Source organism: Bos javanicus, chromosome 21 (genome assembly GCF_032452875.1).
Source record: "Bos javanicus breed banteng chromosome 21, ARS-OSU_banteng_1.0, whole genome shotgun sequence".
NCBI classification, from domain to species: domain Eukaryota; kingdom Metazoa; phylum Chordata; class Mammalia; order Artiodactyla; family Bovidae; genus Bos; species Bos javanicus.
In genome coordinates, this window is record NC_083888.1 from 42,492,232 (window position 1) to 42,509,110 (window position 16,879).

The 16,879-nt window shown below is 39.7% G+C and overlaps 1 protein-coding gene across 4 annotated transcripts in view; it reads left to right on the forward strand.

Moving 5' to 3' along the window:
- Positions 1–16,879, forward strand: part of AKAP6 (A-kinase anchoring protein 6) — a 501,363-nt gene that overhangs the window by 351,318 nt on the left and 133,166 nt on the right. For all 4 annotated transcript variants that reach the window (XM_061394923.1, XM_061394924.1, XM_061394925.1 and 1 more), the window contains one exon: positions 10,724–10,872. In XM_061394923.1, coding sequence (XP_061250907.1) covers positions 10,724–10,872 — 149 coding nt within the window. The remainder of the gene's footprint in view (positions 1–10,723; positions 10,873–16,879) is intronic.

The following is a 16,879-nucleotide window of genomic DNA, read 5'->3' on the forward strand; positions in this document are numbered from 1 at the left end:
CCACTAGCACCAAGTCAGTAGACAGAAAGATGACCTTTTAAATATATAAATACAATATTTTTACTTAAATCAGTTATCTTTTGCAGTTGTCTTGAGTTTATTATCCACAAATAAGTATAAATAAACCTTGGGAACATAAGTCTAGGTTTTCTGGCGCTACCAGTATGGTCAGAGAAATTTTATAGCCTAATGTACAAAGATTAGTATATGTAAAATCTCATAGCTTAGTTGCTAAAGAATACGCCTGCAATGCAGGGGACCCCAGTTAGATTCCAGTTAGTGTTGGGAAGATCTGCTGGAGAAGGGATAGGCTACCCACTGCAGTATTCTCAGGCTTCCTTTGTGGCTCAGCTGGTAAAGAATCCGCCTGCAATGTGGGAGACCTGGGTTCGATCCCTGGGTTGGAAAGATCCCCTGGAAAAGGGAAACGCTGGCTCCAGTATTCAGTCCATGGGATCACAAAGAGTTGGATACGACTGAGTGACTTTCACTCACTCACTTGCTGAGTATGATATTGAAATAGCTTTGAACATCTTCCTAAATTTTGATATATATTTTATTTTTAATAAGAAATATTTAAATACTTTAAAAAGTTTTTTATCCATTGATAAAAAGAATATCCTAACCAACTCACTAATTGTTTCCTTGACAGTATTTTCAAAATGTATTGGTCATATATCCTTGAACAAATATTTTAGCTCCTGTTATGTGATATAATTTTCTATAATTCTAGGTTATAGGTTCCCTAAGGACAAGCACCATGTCTGACCCAGATTTGTATCTTATACAATGTCTTACACATAAAGAGACTCTCAAAATATATTTGTCAAGTGAAGAAATGAAGACCTTTAATCAACTTTATTCTAAAGAGATGCATTGCTCCGTAGTCTGTAGTCTCTGCTCCAACTCTTAGGAGAAAGAGACTTTGGTGCTCTACTCAATCCTATACACAGGACTCCTCCTTTGTATTGCCAAATAATATTTGTACTTAATTAGAATGTAGCTAATCATGAATGTGTGATAAATGTCTACCGAGAGTTCATTTTAGGATCTTGGGGAACAAAAAAACCACTATAGAGGTGACAACTCTCAATCCTGGAGTGAATATGAGGAATTCTGCCAAACAAAAGCATGGAGATTTCCAAATGGAGATTCTAATCAATCCTGAAAGTCCTTGTCAGAGTCTATGAGGGTTTAGAGACATGAAGGTGTTTCCAGAAGAGTGAAGTGATTTGGGCCAGTTGCAAGAGATAGATTCTATGGGGAGTTTAGAGGGGAGACATATTTGTATAAGGCATAAGGGGAAAAGGTGTGTGCTTAGAGATAGTGCATCACAGGTAAAGAAAAAAGACTAGTAAAAGTAGGAAAATATTCCCAAATAACAAAATTATTGTCAGAAAATGTACAGTTCCCCTCCATTGTATTGATGGATCCCCATGGTCTTCCTGAGCTGGTATGGATTCTTCCAAATACAAACTGTGACATTGCTGATGTCTCTTCCGAAAGCTCACGTGACTCTCTTTTTTTTTTTTTTTTTAAATGGGAAATCAGGTTTTATTAAGCTACGACACATTCTTACCCAGAAGACTTCAAACTTCATTTTGAAATGTATTGTGTAGCTTACTCCATTATGACAAAAGTTGAAATTTTCATTCTATAATCATGAACCCATTGTGGTTAGCTTTTAATATAATATGTGACATATAAGATCACTCTATTAGCTGAGTAAAATATTACCAAATGATTCAGAATAAAGAAGGTTTTCTTCTTCCTTTTCTCTAGATAAAAGTAAACTAGTTACATATTTCAATAATTTTTGGTCAAAGAAAAAAATAGTCTCCTTTTTAAGAGAGAATAAAGCCAACTATTTTCAAAATTAAACTGAGGCTACAACCTTAAAACTATCTGTCTTATTTCCTTGTACATTTTAAACCATTTAAAATTTTCAAACTGTAAAATGTATTCAGCTAATTTATATAGATTGCCGATCACATACCATGTGCTGCACTGGGTGCTGGGGAGATGGCGATGAATACATAGATAAAAGCAATGAAGACATGGATAAAATATAGCAAGGGCTACATAAATAAAAGCCCCTGTCCACTCGCAGCTTCCAGTCCACAATTAGAGATAGACAATATAAAATAAGTTACCTATTTTGGCTACACAAGGTAAATATATATGAAGGACAGTAAGGATTGCTGGGTGGAGGGGTGGGTGTAGGGGGTGGGGGGCAGGAGTCAATTGAAGTATTAAGTAGAAGATCAAAAAAGACCTGAATAAGAAGATGACATTTTAGCAAAGACTTAAGGGAGGTTAGGGATGGAGCTGTCATGCAAACAAGGTCCAAATGCCCCTAGAGCCCTGGAGCAAGCCCACTGGCCCTGCTGGAGCAGGTCAGGATAGGTTGAAGACTCAACTGTGGCATGTGGACAAAAGCCTAGTTGGAGTACATTCAAGAGAAAATAGGAGAGGAATTGGACATAGTGAGTATAGATAATGTGGATAAAAGTGATTTTGCTGTAATGAAGAACAGAGAAATGGGGCTTAAGCCAAGAATAGATTGGTATCAATTGATGTCAAGAGATTATTTTTCCTTTTTATTTATTTATTTTGTACGTTTGTGCTCAGTCTGTCATGTCGGACTCTTTGCGACCCCATGGACTGCAGCCCGCCAGGCTCCTCTGTCCCTGACATTTCCCAGGAAAGATTACAGAAAGTCGGTTATCATTTCCTCTGGGGGATATTCCAGACCCAGGGAACTTGTGTCTCTTTTTTCTCCTGCATTGGCAGGCAGAACCCTTACCACTGCACCGCCTGAGAAGCCCTTTATTTATTTACCATGGGAGAAACACAGCATTTGGAGGGGTGGGGTGGGGACTGTGTTAATGAGAAGAATATTGTGGAGAGGAGAAAACTTGAAGAAGAGAAAGATGATTTGCTGCTGGGGCGATAATCTTTGCATAGATAAGAGGGGCTCTTTGTGTCTATGCAGGGGATTGGTTTGGGGTAGAAATATGGACATTTTCCACAGAAACAGGAGAGAAAGCAGAGGGTGTGGAATCAGATGCAAGTGGCTGGTAGATGTGGGAAGCTATGAAGTGAGCAAGCAGACCTACAATGGCATGAGTTAAGAAAGAGTAAAATTAATTTTCTAACATTCTCAGGATACCAACAGAGGGTCCTGGGGTATGCAGTGACAATGAAATAATTGATATTTCTTAACTAAATCAGTGCTTTTTAGGGCAAGGACAAGGCATGTATCTGATGTGATTATAAAAGTAAGTGTGGGTTTAATCCTTCAAGATTGTTAGAATAACTGAAATTTACCCCCCTCACCACCAAATTTACAATGGGGTAAATAACTATTTTGTTGTTAGACACATTATAAGAAGGAAGTATGTTGTTGCTGCTGCTGTTGTTGTTGTTCAGTCGCCAAGTCCTGTCTGACTCTTTGCAACCCCATGGACTGCAGCATGCCAGGCCTCCCTGTCCCTCACCATCTCCCAGAGTTTGCCCAAGTTCGTGTCCATTGACTTGGTGATGCCATCCAATCATCTCATCCTCTGTTGCCCTCTTATCCTTCTGCCTTCAATCTTTCCCAGCATGAGAGTCTTTTCCAATGAGTCAGCTCTCCACATCAAGTGGCCAAAAGATTGGAGTTACAGCTTCAACATCAGTCCTTCCAATGAACACCCAGGACTGATTTCCTTTAGGATGGACTGGTTGAATCTTCTTGCGGTCCAAGGGAATCTCAGGAGTCTTCTCCAACACCACAGTTCAAAAGCATCAATTCTTTGGCGCTCAACCTTCTTCACAGTCCAACTCTCACATCCATACATGACTACTGGAAAAACCATAGCCTTGACTAGACGGACCTTTGTTGACAAAGTAATGTCTCTGCTTTTCAATATGCTGTCTAGGTTGGTCATAACTTTCCTTCCAAGGAGTAAACGTCTTTTAATTTCATGGCTGCAGTCATCATCATCTGCAGTGATTTTGGAGCCCCCCAAAATAAATTTAGCCACTGTTTCCACTGTTTCCCCATCTATTTGCCATGAAGTGATGGGACCGGATGCCATGATCTTAGTTAGTCTACTAAGGTGGCAATAAAAAATACTTTATTTTTTATTGGGTGGCTGGGTGGCTTAAACAATGGAAATTTATTTCTTACAGTTCTGGAGGCTGGAAGTCCCAGATCAAGTAGTTGACAGGTTTGGTTTCTAGGAGGCCTCTCCCCTTGCTTGTGGATGGCCAACTGCCTTGTCACTGCATCCTCACATGGCCTTTTCTCTGTGGGACCACTCTTCATCTTTTTATAAAGACACCAGTCCTATTGGATTAGGGCCATACCCTGTGATCTGTTTAACCTTAATTATCTTTTTAAAGACCCTGTCTCCAATTACAGTCACATTTAGGTTTAAGGCTTCAACATACAATTTGAAGAGGACACATTATGTGAAATAAACCCATAACATTATGTTAAAAGTTTACTAGAGAAAAATGATTTAATAGAATCTCTTAGGTAGGCATTCTCTCTGTTGGATTGCTGGGCTTTTGTCCTCTTGGAAACTGTTGATTCTCTTCTCAATGCGATGTCAGGAGGTAGGAACTTTATGAGCGTATCTGGACCAACCCATCTCATGACAGAAGAAGGGAGATAGAAGTAGATTAAGGCCATCACAGAAACAGTGACATCTTCTTGGCAGGTCATTGGATAGCTCAGATTCCCTGACGTGACATTCTCCATAGACTATCCCCTTCTACTTTAGCCTCTTTGTCTAAATGCCCCCAAAGCTGCAGCCACCATTCTCTGAACATGCCACATCCTTTTGTAAAGTCTGGGCCTCTGAACAAATGAAGAATTCTACCTGTAAAGATATTCATCTTCTTTACCTGGCAAAGATATAGCCATACTCCCAGATCTGGCTCAGATGTTACCTCTACCTGGCTTTTACTGCCCATTCCTCACCTTCATGCAATGTTTTATTTCCCATCCTCTCCCATCATCATTTTACTCAGTGCACTTATCTCCTTTTGCCATGGCTCTTTCCTCCACTACACTGCAATCCCTTGAGAAAAGGGACAATGTTTTGTTCTTCTTTGTACCCACAGTTCTTGGTGTAGTTCCTGACACATGATAAAGGCTTAGTGACTATATGAGCAATAAGTTATTTACTGAGCCCCTATCATGTTCAAGATACTGCCTAGGTGCTGGGAATACAGAATGGCCAAGCAGACAGAGAAACACCATCCCTGTATGGAGCTTAGAGTCTGGAGACAGAGATAGAGAAAATATAAGCCAGCAAGTCTAAGAATTCTGAATTGAGATATGTCTGTAAAGGAAATTAACACTGTTCTGCAATGGAGAAAAATAGGGTGGATCTACTTTTGATAAGATGGACAGAGAAGCCTTCCTGAGAAGTAACATGTCAGCTGAGAGCTAAAGAATGAGAAGTCGTTAGCAAGAGAATGTTCTAGAGAAAGGGAACAGTATGTTCAAAGGTCCTTAGAGAAGAAAGAGCTATTTAAAGAACTGGAAGAAGGAAACTTAACAAGGGGCATAGTGACCAAGAAAGAGAGAAGTAGAGAATGCGGTGTAAAGTAGGCAGGAAGCAAATCTAATGAGCTATGTTCTAAGTTTGTGTTTTAGATCTAAATGCAGTATGAAACTAACTTACGTTTTGTAGAGACCACTCTGACACTGTAATGGAAGAGATGGGAGAGGCAGGAATGGGCAAGGGGAGATACACATTAGAAGATAATTGCTATCCTACAGGGGAGAGTTGACAAAGGCTTGGACCAGGCTGGCAGCAATGCAGACTGGGAAGACAGACTGGAGAGACATTTTGAAAGAAGAATCAACAGAATTTAAGGAGTAACTGGTTGTAGGAAATGACGAGGAGTCATGGATGATTCTCTGGTTTCTGACCTAAGCAACAGATGGTGCCGTTTATTTAAAGGGAGGATACTAAGAACAGAAAGTTTGGAGGCATGCAGTAAGGATGAGAATGGAGAGTGTTTCCAACAGCTATGCCTAAAGTAAATTCAGTTAGCAGTGGTTGGTTGTATGGCACTCAGAGGAGAGAATAGGGAGCCGTTACTACATAGGTAGCATTGAAAGCCATGGAAAAGAGTTTAAATAAAGAGGCCCAGAATTAAGCCCTGAAAACAAGAACCCATGATCCAAGATGTGAATCAAAAGGATCAATGAACTATCTATAAAATGGATTTGCAGCTGGTGGAGAGGGAGGGAGAATATTTGAGAATCCATCACTTTAAGTCAGCTGAGGTCTTATGCAGGCCTCGATTAGAATAAGACAGAGCTGATCCTTTTTCTCTTCTCATCATACACAATCTCCCATGGCATTCTCATTTCATCTCCTAGTGTCAGCCTTTGCCTCTGGGTTTATATTTCAGTCCTAATATTTCCACTTGCTTGCTGAACATTTCATTTTGGGAATCATACTAGTACCTCAAAGCAAAAGACTGTTTTAGCTCATTTGTTCCCTTTATCTATGCTGCTCATTTTATATTCCCATTGATGATACTGGCCAGGAAGTGAGAGGTAGATCTGTCAGTGAGTCTGTTCCTTCTTGTTCCTTTTCATTTTTCTTAATGGATAAGTTATCAAATCTTGTTAATTACACATCAATAATATTATTTAATATACTATAGTCTGTGTTTCTATGTGTAAAATATAGTCACTTTTAAAGTATCTACAATTGTCATTGTTGTTATTCAGATGCTCAGTCATGTCCAACTCTGCGACTCCATGAACTGCAGCATGCCAGGCTTCCTTGTTCTTCACTATCTCCTGGAGTTGTTTCAAACTCATGTCCATTGAATGGATAAGGCCATCCAGCCATCTCATTCTCTGTTGCCTCCTTCTCCTGCCCTCAATCCTTCCCAACATCAGGGTCTTTTCCAATGAGTTGGCTCTTCCCATCAGGTGGCCAAAGTATTCAAGCTTCAGCGTCAGTCCTTTAATGAATATTCAGGGTTGATTTCCTTTAGGATTGACTGTTTTTTTTCTCTTTGCTGTCCCAAGGACTCTCAAGAGTCTTCTCCAGCACCACAGTTTGAAAGCACCTTTTTTATGGTCCTAATCTCACATCCGTACATGACTACTGGAAAAACCATAGCTCTGACTAGACGGACTTCTGTTGGCAATGTCTCTACTTTTGAACTACTACTACTTTAACGACTACTTTTTAGCTCTCTAGATTTGTCCTGGCTTTTCTTCCAAGGAGTAAGCATCTTTTAATTTCATGGCTGCAGTCACCATCTGCAGTGATTTTGGAGCCCAAGAAAAGAAAGTCTGTCACTGTCTCCACTGTTTCCCCATCTATTTACCATAAAGGGATAGGACTGGATGCCATGATCTTAGTTTTTTGAATGTTGAGTTTTACACCAGGTTTTTTACTCTCCTTTTTGACCATCAAGAGGCTGTTTAGTTCCTCTTTGCTTTCTGCCATAAGAGTGGTGTCATCTGCATATCTGAGGTTATTGGTATTTCTCCCGGCAATCTGAATTCCAGCTTGTGCTTCATCCAGCCCAGCGTTTCACGTGATGTACTCTGCATATAAGTTAAATAAGCAGTGTGAGACTATACAGCCTCGATGTACTCCTTTCCCAATGTTAAGCCAGTTCATTGTTTCATGTCTGGTTCTAACTATTGCTTCAAAAGATGAAATTATTTTAATCAAAGATTCAGTGTGACTCTTTTTTTAAGAACTATAATTTCTCCAAATCTTTCTTCTAAAAAATTATCTGTAGAGTAAAATACAGTATGAGAAAAAGTTAAGGCAGTTCGTAGGTAGATTTAGACTGGCAAAGTCATTCAACCTTAGCCGAAGAAACAACTTTGGTTCTATTTTTATCATCACATTTTGAAATGAATCACTGAAAGCAGAGATAGAAATGTAGATGGATAGGAAAAGCTGGGCCATCTAATTCATCTCCTTTTTAGCACAGGGAGGTTTCCTATGTCAAATGCCTGTGAGATATTGTGCAGTAAAAGTCTTAGATCACAGCATTTCAATCATTTTTGTAAGGTGACTAATTGTTTCTCTGGTTGCTCTCAGCATTGTTCTCTGAATTCCCTTCTAGAAATCTGTGTCACACAAGAGGTATTACCCTTGTGCACAGAAATGGCCAAGGATCTCAAAGGGCTGAGCTTCAGTTATTTTTCCATGGTAGTGATGAGTCTATATGAAGTTGACCTCCCTCTTTACGTTGCTTTTTGTGACCAGTGGCACACATTCATGAGATTTTTACCAAAAACAAGTAGTGGTCTAGTGTGCTACCTTAGGGTGGTTAAAAACTAACAGGGACCTCTAGGGATCAGACATGCCGCTTTGGCATGTAATGGTGCAGATTCATTATTTTAATGGGATTTCCAAAAGAATAATTTGTGTGGGATGTCTCCTCATTATCCCATGGTGTTGAGAAGGGGAGGGGTGGGGATAGCATTTGGAAAGACATTTGTTTTTAAGTTCCCTTTAAAAATTATTTTATCACTACTTTTGATTGAAGTATAGTTGATTTACAATGTTGTGCCAGTTTCTGCTGTACAGCAAAGTGGCTCGGTTATTTACTTATATGCATTCTTTTTTAATATTCTTTTCCATTATGGTTTATCACAGGATATTGAATACAGGTCTCTGTGCTAAACACTAAGACCTTGTTGTTTATCCATTTTACATGTAATATTTTGTGTCTGCCAACCCCAAACTCCTAGTTCATCCCTCTCCTCCCCCCTCCTCCTTGGCCACCACAAGTCTGTTCTCTGTGTCTATGAATCTGTTTCTGTTTTGTAGAGAGGTTCATTTGTTCATATTTTAGTGATATCATATGGTATTTGTCTTTCACTTTATAACTTCGCTTAGTATGATAATCTCTAGTTGTATTAAGTTCTTTGACTACTGTTCAGTATCTCTCAGTGATCTCATATTTAGTTGCTTGGGAATATTGTATACTTCATTAAAAGATATAGAACCAATACATTTCTATTGTCTAATGTTTTTTTCTAATCACTGAGTCCCTATATTCAGTTTCATTTTCTCCCCCCCAACCATTAAACAATATTCTTAGGTCTCTAGATATTTCTTCAAATTCTGTGATACCTGCAAACCTCTGAGTCGGCACTCTTCTGTGTTGTCATTAATATGCTCCATGCCTTCTCTTTCTCCATCTGTTAATAAATAGGCTGACTAACACTAGATTTAGTATTTCCTTCGTGCTTTCCAGCAGCCACACCCTTTCTTCCCATACTGAAAATACTCCATGTAACGTTATTCTTAGTTTATAGTGTTTGACGTAATTCTTAATCCTTATGCAAGTCAATTAGTTTGGACAAAAAAAGGTTACATGAACCAATACATAGATTGTGGAAGCTTCAGTTACATGAATATAGTGATTTTAGTATTTTTTAAGTTCTTCCTCAATATCTAGAGCATTCATAATTCGCCCCTGTGGAAAAGAACAAAATACAAATTCTAGAGTGATTTGAGATCTTCCATTTCATAAGCTACCCATTTCCTTTACAGAGTCCTGATTCGCCCTTTTAAGCAGCTGCTATTTTATGACACTCTTTTTTTTTTTTTTCCCCCACGATTGCGTCTATAAAACCAGAGTGTGTGCAAGAGGCCTCGGTTGGCCATGGACATGAAGAATAGAAGGTCATCTCTGACTCTGCTTTCCTACATGTTATGGAAATCTGGCAACTACCCAGCAACTGACCCAGACTTGGTCTTTCTGTAGGAGAGTATATAATTAAATAATAAAGAAGTAGACATTTTAAGACTGTTGAGAAATGTTAATGGGTGTGTGGGATTTAGTGAAGCACACAAAAAGACCTTAAGAGCTCCTTTGGTCTACAGCACACATGTACTCGGCACTGGCCTTTTTCCTTCACCACAGGCAAGCACGCCACTGAGAAGACTTCATTCCCCGTTTTATCTCGTGTTCTGGGGAACTCTAAAGCCACAGGGATCACAACAGCTGCAATAAATAAAGCATCTCTTCAATACATTTCCTTGCCAAATATTATTCAGCATTCTTTTGGCCTTGGTTTGATAGAAAACAGCATGGTGAACTTACTACCTCTCCTTTTAGTACAGTGAGCCCCAAGTATCTATGAAAAATTTAACAATTCAAGCCTGCATGTAAGCAAAATCACGGTTCTTTCTATTTTAAAATTATTAAGACAAAACACAGAGAACCAAAAAAAAGTAATGTAGGAAGTCTTATCCCTATTGAAGAGGTATTGAATTAGTACTAGGCTTTTTTATTCTCCTCAGGGTGAAGATAACAAGAAGCATCCAGAGTATGTGTCCATGCAAATGTATGGGTTGGAAGGGGACTCTTTAAAAAAAAATAAATGTTACATATGTGGCAGTACGAGGAAGAATATTATTAAGGAATTTCACAGAATTTTTATATAAAGTCTCATCATACAGTATTATGATCTCAGGGATATATTGTGATATTTACTGAGTCTTCTGAGAGTTCATTTATTCAGGTTATATTTTAAGGAGGAACTTATAAGATTCAGATCTAAAATATAATTCTGTAATATGCCCAGCTGATCCCATTAAATCCGAGCGAAAAGGAGCGGTATAATGATGTGAACAATTCCCATTCTCTGTGTTGTTACACCTCACTTGAAATGCATTCTTTCCAGATTAAAACAGCCATTCCTCTTTGTTTCTCTCTCCAGGCTGAGGTTCAACTATGCTACCTGGAAGCACAAAGAGATGCTGTTGAGCAGATGTCCCTCAAGCTGTACAGCGAGCAGTATACCAGCAGCAGCAAACGGAAAGAAGAGTTTGCTGATATGTCAAAAGTTCATTCAGGAGGAGGCAATGGGTAGGGAACTATTCTTTTTGTTGTTTTATTCTCATTAATCTCTACTTTTTTCAATGATGTTCCACTGGTCGGTGTTAGGTGGGCATTTCCTCCCAAGCTAGCAAGAGAAGTGCAATAGACAAGGTATTTATGTTCTTTTCCATTCATACCAGAATTGAAGACTACGGATTTTATCAGCCTGTCATCTCACCCAGGACTTCCTAACTTTGGTATTATTTGTTCGAAACAGTCTTGTGATTTGCTGAGCGTTTCTGTCACTACATTGTGCCTATAATTTTCTCAGTGTATTTCCCTCTCTTTAAACCTCATAGTTTAAAGTCCATCTAAGCAAATTTTAAACACCAGAACCTCACTGGAAACTGGTAGAACATAATTTTTTGAAAATATAGATATTTAATAATTGTTTAGGGACTATGGACTAACTGGTTAGCATCACATGAAGTCAAGTGGAATGTTGGACTGGTGCTTATTGTCTGTGTTACATGAAACGACCCAGCAACTTCAATGACCCACCAACAGTTTCATTCAGCCTGAGATCTATGGCTGTATTTATATTATACTAACTACCCATGCTACTGAATAGTTAAGTTATGCCTTCAAATATTTCCAAATTACTTCAAAATTATGCAAACATTCTGTGTGTGTATGTGTATATACATATATATATGTATATATAATACATATATGAGATTTATAAAATACTATTATTTAAAAAATTCTTTTCTGGTTCAGTTTTAATATTTAGTAGGTGATTATTAAAGAGTAAAAGAATACAATGAAATTTAATCATTTCATAATTTTAATGACTTGGTAATAATTATACTCATTAAAATGGAAAAAGTAACCTATTTTGCTTTTATACTTGAGCCAGACAACAAGGGAGAGAAACTGTTCCCCCAAGTTCCATAACATGTTAACAGCATAGTATAAACCTACGGGGAGTAACTCTAGCCAAAATATTCCTTCAAAAGAAGGAAGTCTCTCCATGCACTTGCTTTCTTTTTTCTCTTACGTGCTTATAGTTCTGATATGACTTAAAATTCTCGTTCAGATTTTGAGGATAAATTACCAACACAGGTTACAAATTCTGTCTTGTGATATAACCCGAGGTCTAAGAATGCAAGAAAAGAATTCGAGTTGTAATTCTTTTTAGGAAATGGGCAAGGGCTTTTTAACTTTTAAAATTTACCTATCTATACAATTTGTTGCTCTTTTAAGATATTTTTTATATATAGACATGTAAGCATGTATTTGATTCATCTTCTATGATTCAAAAGACATTTATTCACAAGATGAAAAGCATGACAGCAAATTAGAAAAGGTTAAATATTCGAGTGTGAACAATAAGCTGTTTTGAGGCCTTAACGTGCTTTCATTTCTCTAAATGCCTAAATAGTCCCTGGTGTACCCACCACCACAAACTTTAGGTCACATTTTCATGTTTTCTAAAAGCCCTAGGGATTGAACGGGTACCACGTGCTTCTGACCTCAGATTCCAAGGGCCCAACCTGAGTATTTACTCTGGGCTCCGCAAATCATAAATCTGCCCTGGAAATGGCTTAGTTAACAGCAAGCATTGTTCTGTGAAGTGGGAGTAGGTGAACTTGCCTGATATTCTTTGTTTATGCTCCTTAGGGTGCTGAAGGCTGTGCATTGTGAGGAAATATAAGAGTGTGCTGAAGAAAAGGCAGCTATTTAATACTAAGGACAAAAACCATATACTCCTTTCTGTTTTCTGTTTACATACAGAAAACCATTGTTTGAGAAATGTATGTGGGTGAGGTTATCTGGGGTGTCCTGCTCCTAAGACCCTTTGCTCCCACAGTTGAATCTGTAATTCTGAAACCTTAAGAACACAGCCTTCTAAAATTATCTGCTCCAATGATACATAAACTTCATTAACAGTTCCTTTTGTTACCTAGAATGAGCATTGTTTCTGATAAGATATTGTGGGAATAATGTGGGCCTTCTAGGGTCTTCATTCCGTATGCAGATAGATATCCAGTCCACTGAAGAGAACATTAAGTTGGTGATACAATCCGTATGTTTTTATTTCCTCCTCCAGCCTATGTCGATGCAAAGGAGAATATGTAGTTGAAAAACGTATAAGGTTACTCCAGGGAAGACTCAGCTGCTAGATTGAATGGAGATCTTAAATGTCTAAGATTTTTGTGTAACCAAAATATGGTTTAGAAATGAATTTATAACCTCTCTGGCTTGATGAAAAGGTGCATATCAAGGTGATTTAACACAGCTTGTGGACAACCATGAAATGTGTGTTTGACAGTCATGAATATGTGTGGTGGGAAGATTTCCCTGATGGTATGTGAAGCTGTGTGAGCTGTAGGAACAGACTGTGTCCCTCTGTGGGAGACACTGGGCACTGGTTCCTAAGTGGCAAAGTGGGGAACTGTCACTTCCTGGAGGGATCTACAGTGCTTGAGTCACTGCTGCTGCTGCTGCTGCTAAGTCACTTCAGTCGTGTACGATTCTGCGACCCCACAGACGGCAGCCCACCAGGCTCCCCCATCCCTGGGATTCTCCAGGCAAGGACATGGGAGTGGGTTGCCATTTCCTTCTCCAATGAGTGAAAGTGAAAAGTGAAAGTGAAGTCGCTCAGTCATATCTGACTCTTAGTGACCCCATGGATTGCAGCCTACCAGGCTCCTCCGTCCATGGGATTCTCCAGCCAAGAGTACTGGAGTGGGGTGCCATTGCCTTCTCCTGCTTGAGTCACTGGTGATTCTCAAAGGGAGCAGGTTGGTGCTTTTGACTCCTGTTGATTTAAATGAAAGCTTGTAAATTGTCTTGTTTCTTTCATCCAATAAATATTCACTGAAGGCATACTACGTGCGTGGCACAATTTTCTGAGCAGATTTCATCAAGAACACTCTTTTGTAAATTTTGTGAAGTATAACCATCTGTCTTTCTGACACCTCTTTCTATTAAGGGCTTGTCTGATTTCATTTTTATAATGAATTTCAAAATCTTGTTTATTTTAGTAAATAGTATCCTACTTCCTGTCAAGACTTAGAGTAGATTACAAAGCATGTCTTTTGTTCAGCTTATAAATAATAGAACTGGGAGGCAAAAAGCCTGGGTGACTGGCTTGTCCAGGACCTCGCCTCAGAGCCCTGAGTCGTGATGCAGTGAACAGTCCATGAAGCCACACTTTGCCCTGTCTCTGGAAATTTAGCTCAGACCTTTGATAAACTTTTTTACCCCTAAATCACATGTTATGCATGTTCCATACGGTATATGAAATTTGAATTATGGTATTGTCCTACTATAGAGAAACGGAAGAGTCTTAAGGCAATTTCATTTAAGCAACAAGAAGTTTGGACAAAAACACTGCAAAGCAGGCTTAAGTGAAAAAATGAAATTCATTAATTTGACAAATATTAAATACCTCCTTTATGAAGTGCAGAGTTTAAAAGGCAAAAATGAAATGGTCCCTGCCCTTGAGAAGCCCACAGTTTATTTAGTAGGAGGAACCAGATCCATAAACAACATAGAATGAAGGGTCAAAGTGATGAGTTAGGAATCTTCTTGGAGTAGGGAGCAGGAAGGTAAGCTCACGGAAGGTGGTGCTCAGTTCTGATGGTGGTGGGGAGAATTGGAGCAGGTCAGGAATGATAGAGAGAGATGGGACTCTGGAGGTGATTTTTGGAAGAGGGCTAGGTCAGGGGAAGAATTTTCCTATTTAAGCTGAACAAACATGTATTGAGCACTTACAAAGACAGACAGACCGTAGTCCCTACCTTCATGAAATTTACAGTCTATCAAGAGAGCAGCATTAAACCAGTATTTCTCTGTATCATGAAGAAGGGGAGGCAGAGGGTTCCAAGGAAGCTTAGAGCAAACAACATGTGGACTCCATGAGGCAGGGCCATGTCTGTCACATTCACCACACTATGCGCTGCATCCTGGAGTGTGCTAGGTGCCCAGTGAATACTGGTGCATAAATGAAAAACTAAAAGGAATCTAGTGCTCAGAGGGAACAAGGGTGTGAAATCATTATGCTGCTTGCTGTTCCATATGACTGGAGAGCAAGGTAGAAGGTCAGAGGGAGTAGTGTAAAATAAGGCTTAGGAAGAAAGTGAAGTTGAGATCCTGGAGTTAATCACTGAGTTCATGGTTCTTAACTAGGATGCATCAAGATTTCTTAGGGAACCTTTAAGTTGAAACTGCCTGCCCATCTCACCTCCCTCAAAATTCTGATTCAGGAAGCAGGAGTGGACCAAGATATATTATACTTGATGCCCACTGCCAGTTGAGATCATTGCTCCAGTGGTTTTCAAAGAATGATCTCTAGACCATCAGCATTAGTATCTCCTGGGAATCTGTTAGAAATTGCAGATTCTGGGTCCCACTCCAGATGTACTAAATTGGAGAGTCTGAAGGTGGAGAACAGTAATAGATTAGAAATTAATGGGAGATGTGGAGACTAGATTGGAGGCTAAAGCCAGAAAGAGTCGATAAGCCTTGGATGAGGCAAGTAAGAGAGAGGAAAAGGGCCATTTTAACGTGGGGAGAGAAAGAAAATAAGAAGACTTAGATTCAAATGATTTCTGTGTCATTGAGCATTTCATGATTGTTGAGCAGGCTCTATTAGGCACTGGGGTTGTAGAAGCAGTGGGATGCAAAGAGTGGCAGGGCATGTAAATCAGGAACGCCTGCCAGGAGAAGTGTCACTGAGGCTGGCCCAGGGTCAAAGGTGACAGCCAGTGTTTCCCACAGCAGAGGCGATGTGTACAGACAGCTGGAACCAGTCAGGGATTCCAGCAAGAATAGGTTGGCAATTTTAAAACAGTATTCTGGCGGCACTCTGGAGAATGGACTGGCATGGGCAAGACTAGACAGTGCTTGGTTAAGAAGCTATTCCAGTCATCCAAGTGAGAAACTGTTCTGGCCTGAAGACAGCAGGAATGGAAACTGAAGGAAGGAAATTGAAGACAGAACCTGGTCCCTGAGTGGATGAGGGGCATTAAGGGAGGTGGGGTTTAAGACAGACCTCCATGTTTCAGGCTTTTGCACCAATGGACATGGTATTCAATGCAAGGGAGGAGCAAGGGGGCCTGAGAGGAACCGACTGTTTGGGACAAAGTTCTTTTTTATGGTCTGCAGAACATCTAAGTAGAAATGCCCAGGAAGCAGATCTGAAGCTCAGGGATGTCTTGGGCTCCTCAACCACCAACAAGGACAGTACGGTGACTATGAGGTAGCAGGGGCTGAGGAAGGTGGGAGCTTACCTTGTGGTAGCGTGTCCCCACAAAACCTACCCCAGGTAGACATAGCAATCTCTTTAAGAATGCTCATTTTGAAAGATATGGCTAATAGGAACATTTTTATTTCAGCTAGAATCTTTCAGGCTGTATTATACAAGTCTTTTAAAATAAAATTTGTGTGTGTGCCAAGTCACTTCAGTCATGTCACGACTCTTTGTGACCCTATGGACTGCCAGGCTCTACTGCAGCCTGCCAGGCTCTACTGCGCATGGGATTCTCCAGGCAAGAATACCAGAGTGGGTGGTTGTGCCTTTCTCCAGGGGAACTTCCCACCCCAGGGGTCAAACTCACATCTCTTAAGTCTACCTGCATTGGCAGGTGAGTTCTTTACCATTGGTGCTTCCTGGGAAACCCAAAATAAAACCATAGCATTGACAATTCCAATGTGATATCTTGATTAGCAGGAATTGAGAATTACTGTTGACTATTTTCTGTCTTCAAGCTGCTGGTGGAACCTTCTGATTCCAGATATTAGAATGCATTAGGTCTGCTCAGATTGCTTTCAACTACATAAAGAAAAATTTTTTAGGAGTGTATATTTTCTCTAGTCTAAATTCTTAAAGGAGGAGAGAGAGCATACAGGATTAAAAATTAAAGATCAGAATTCAAGTTGGTATATACTTTGGCCACCTGATGCGAAGAGCAGACTCATTGAAAAGACCCTGATGCTGGGAAAGACTGAAGGCAGGAGGAAAAGGGGACGAAAGAGGACAAGATGG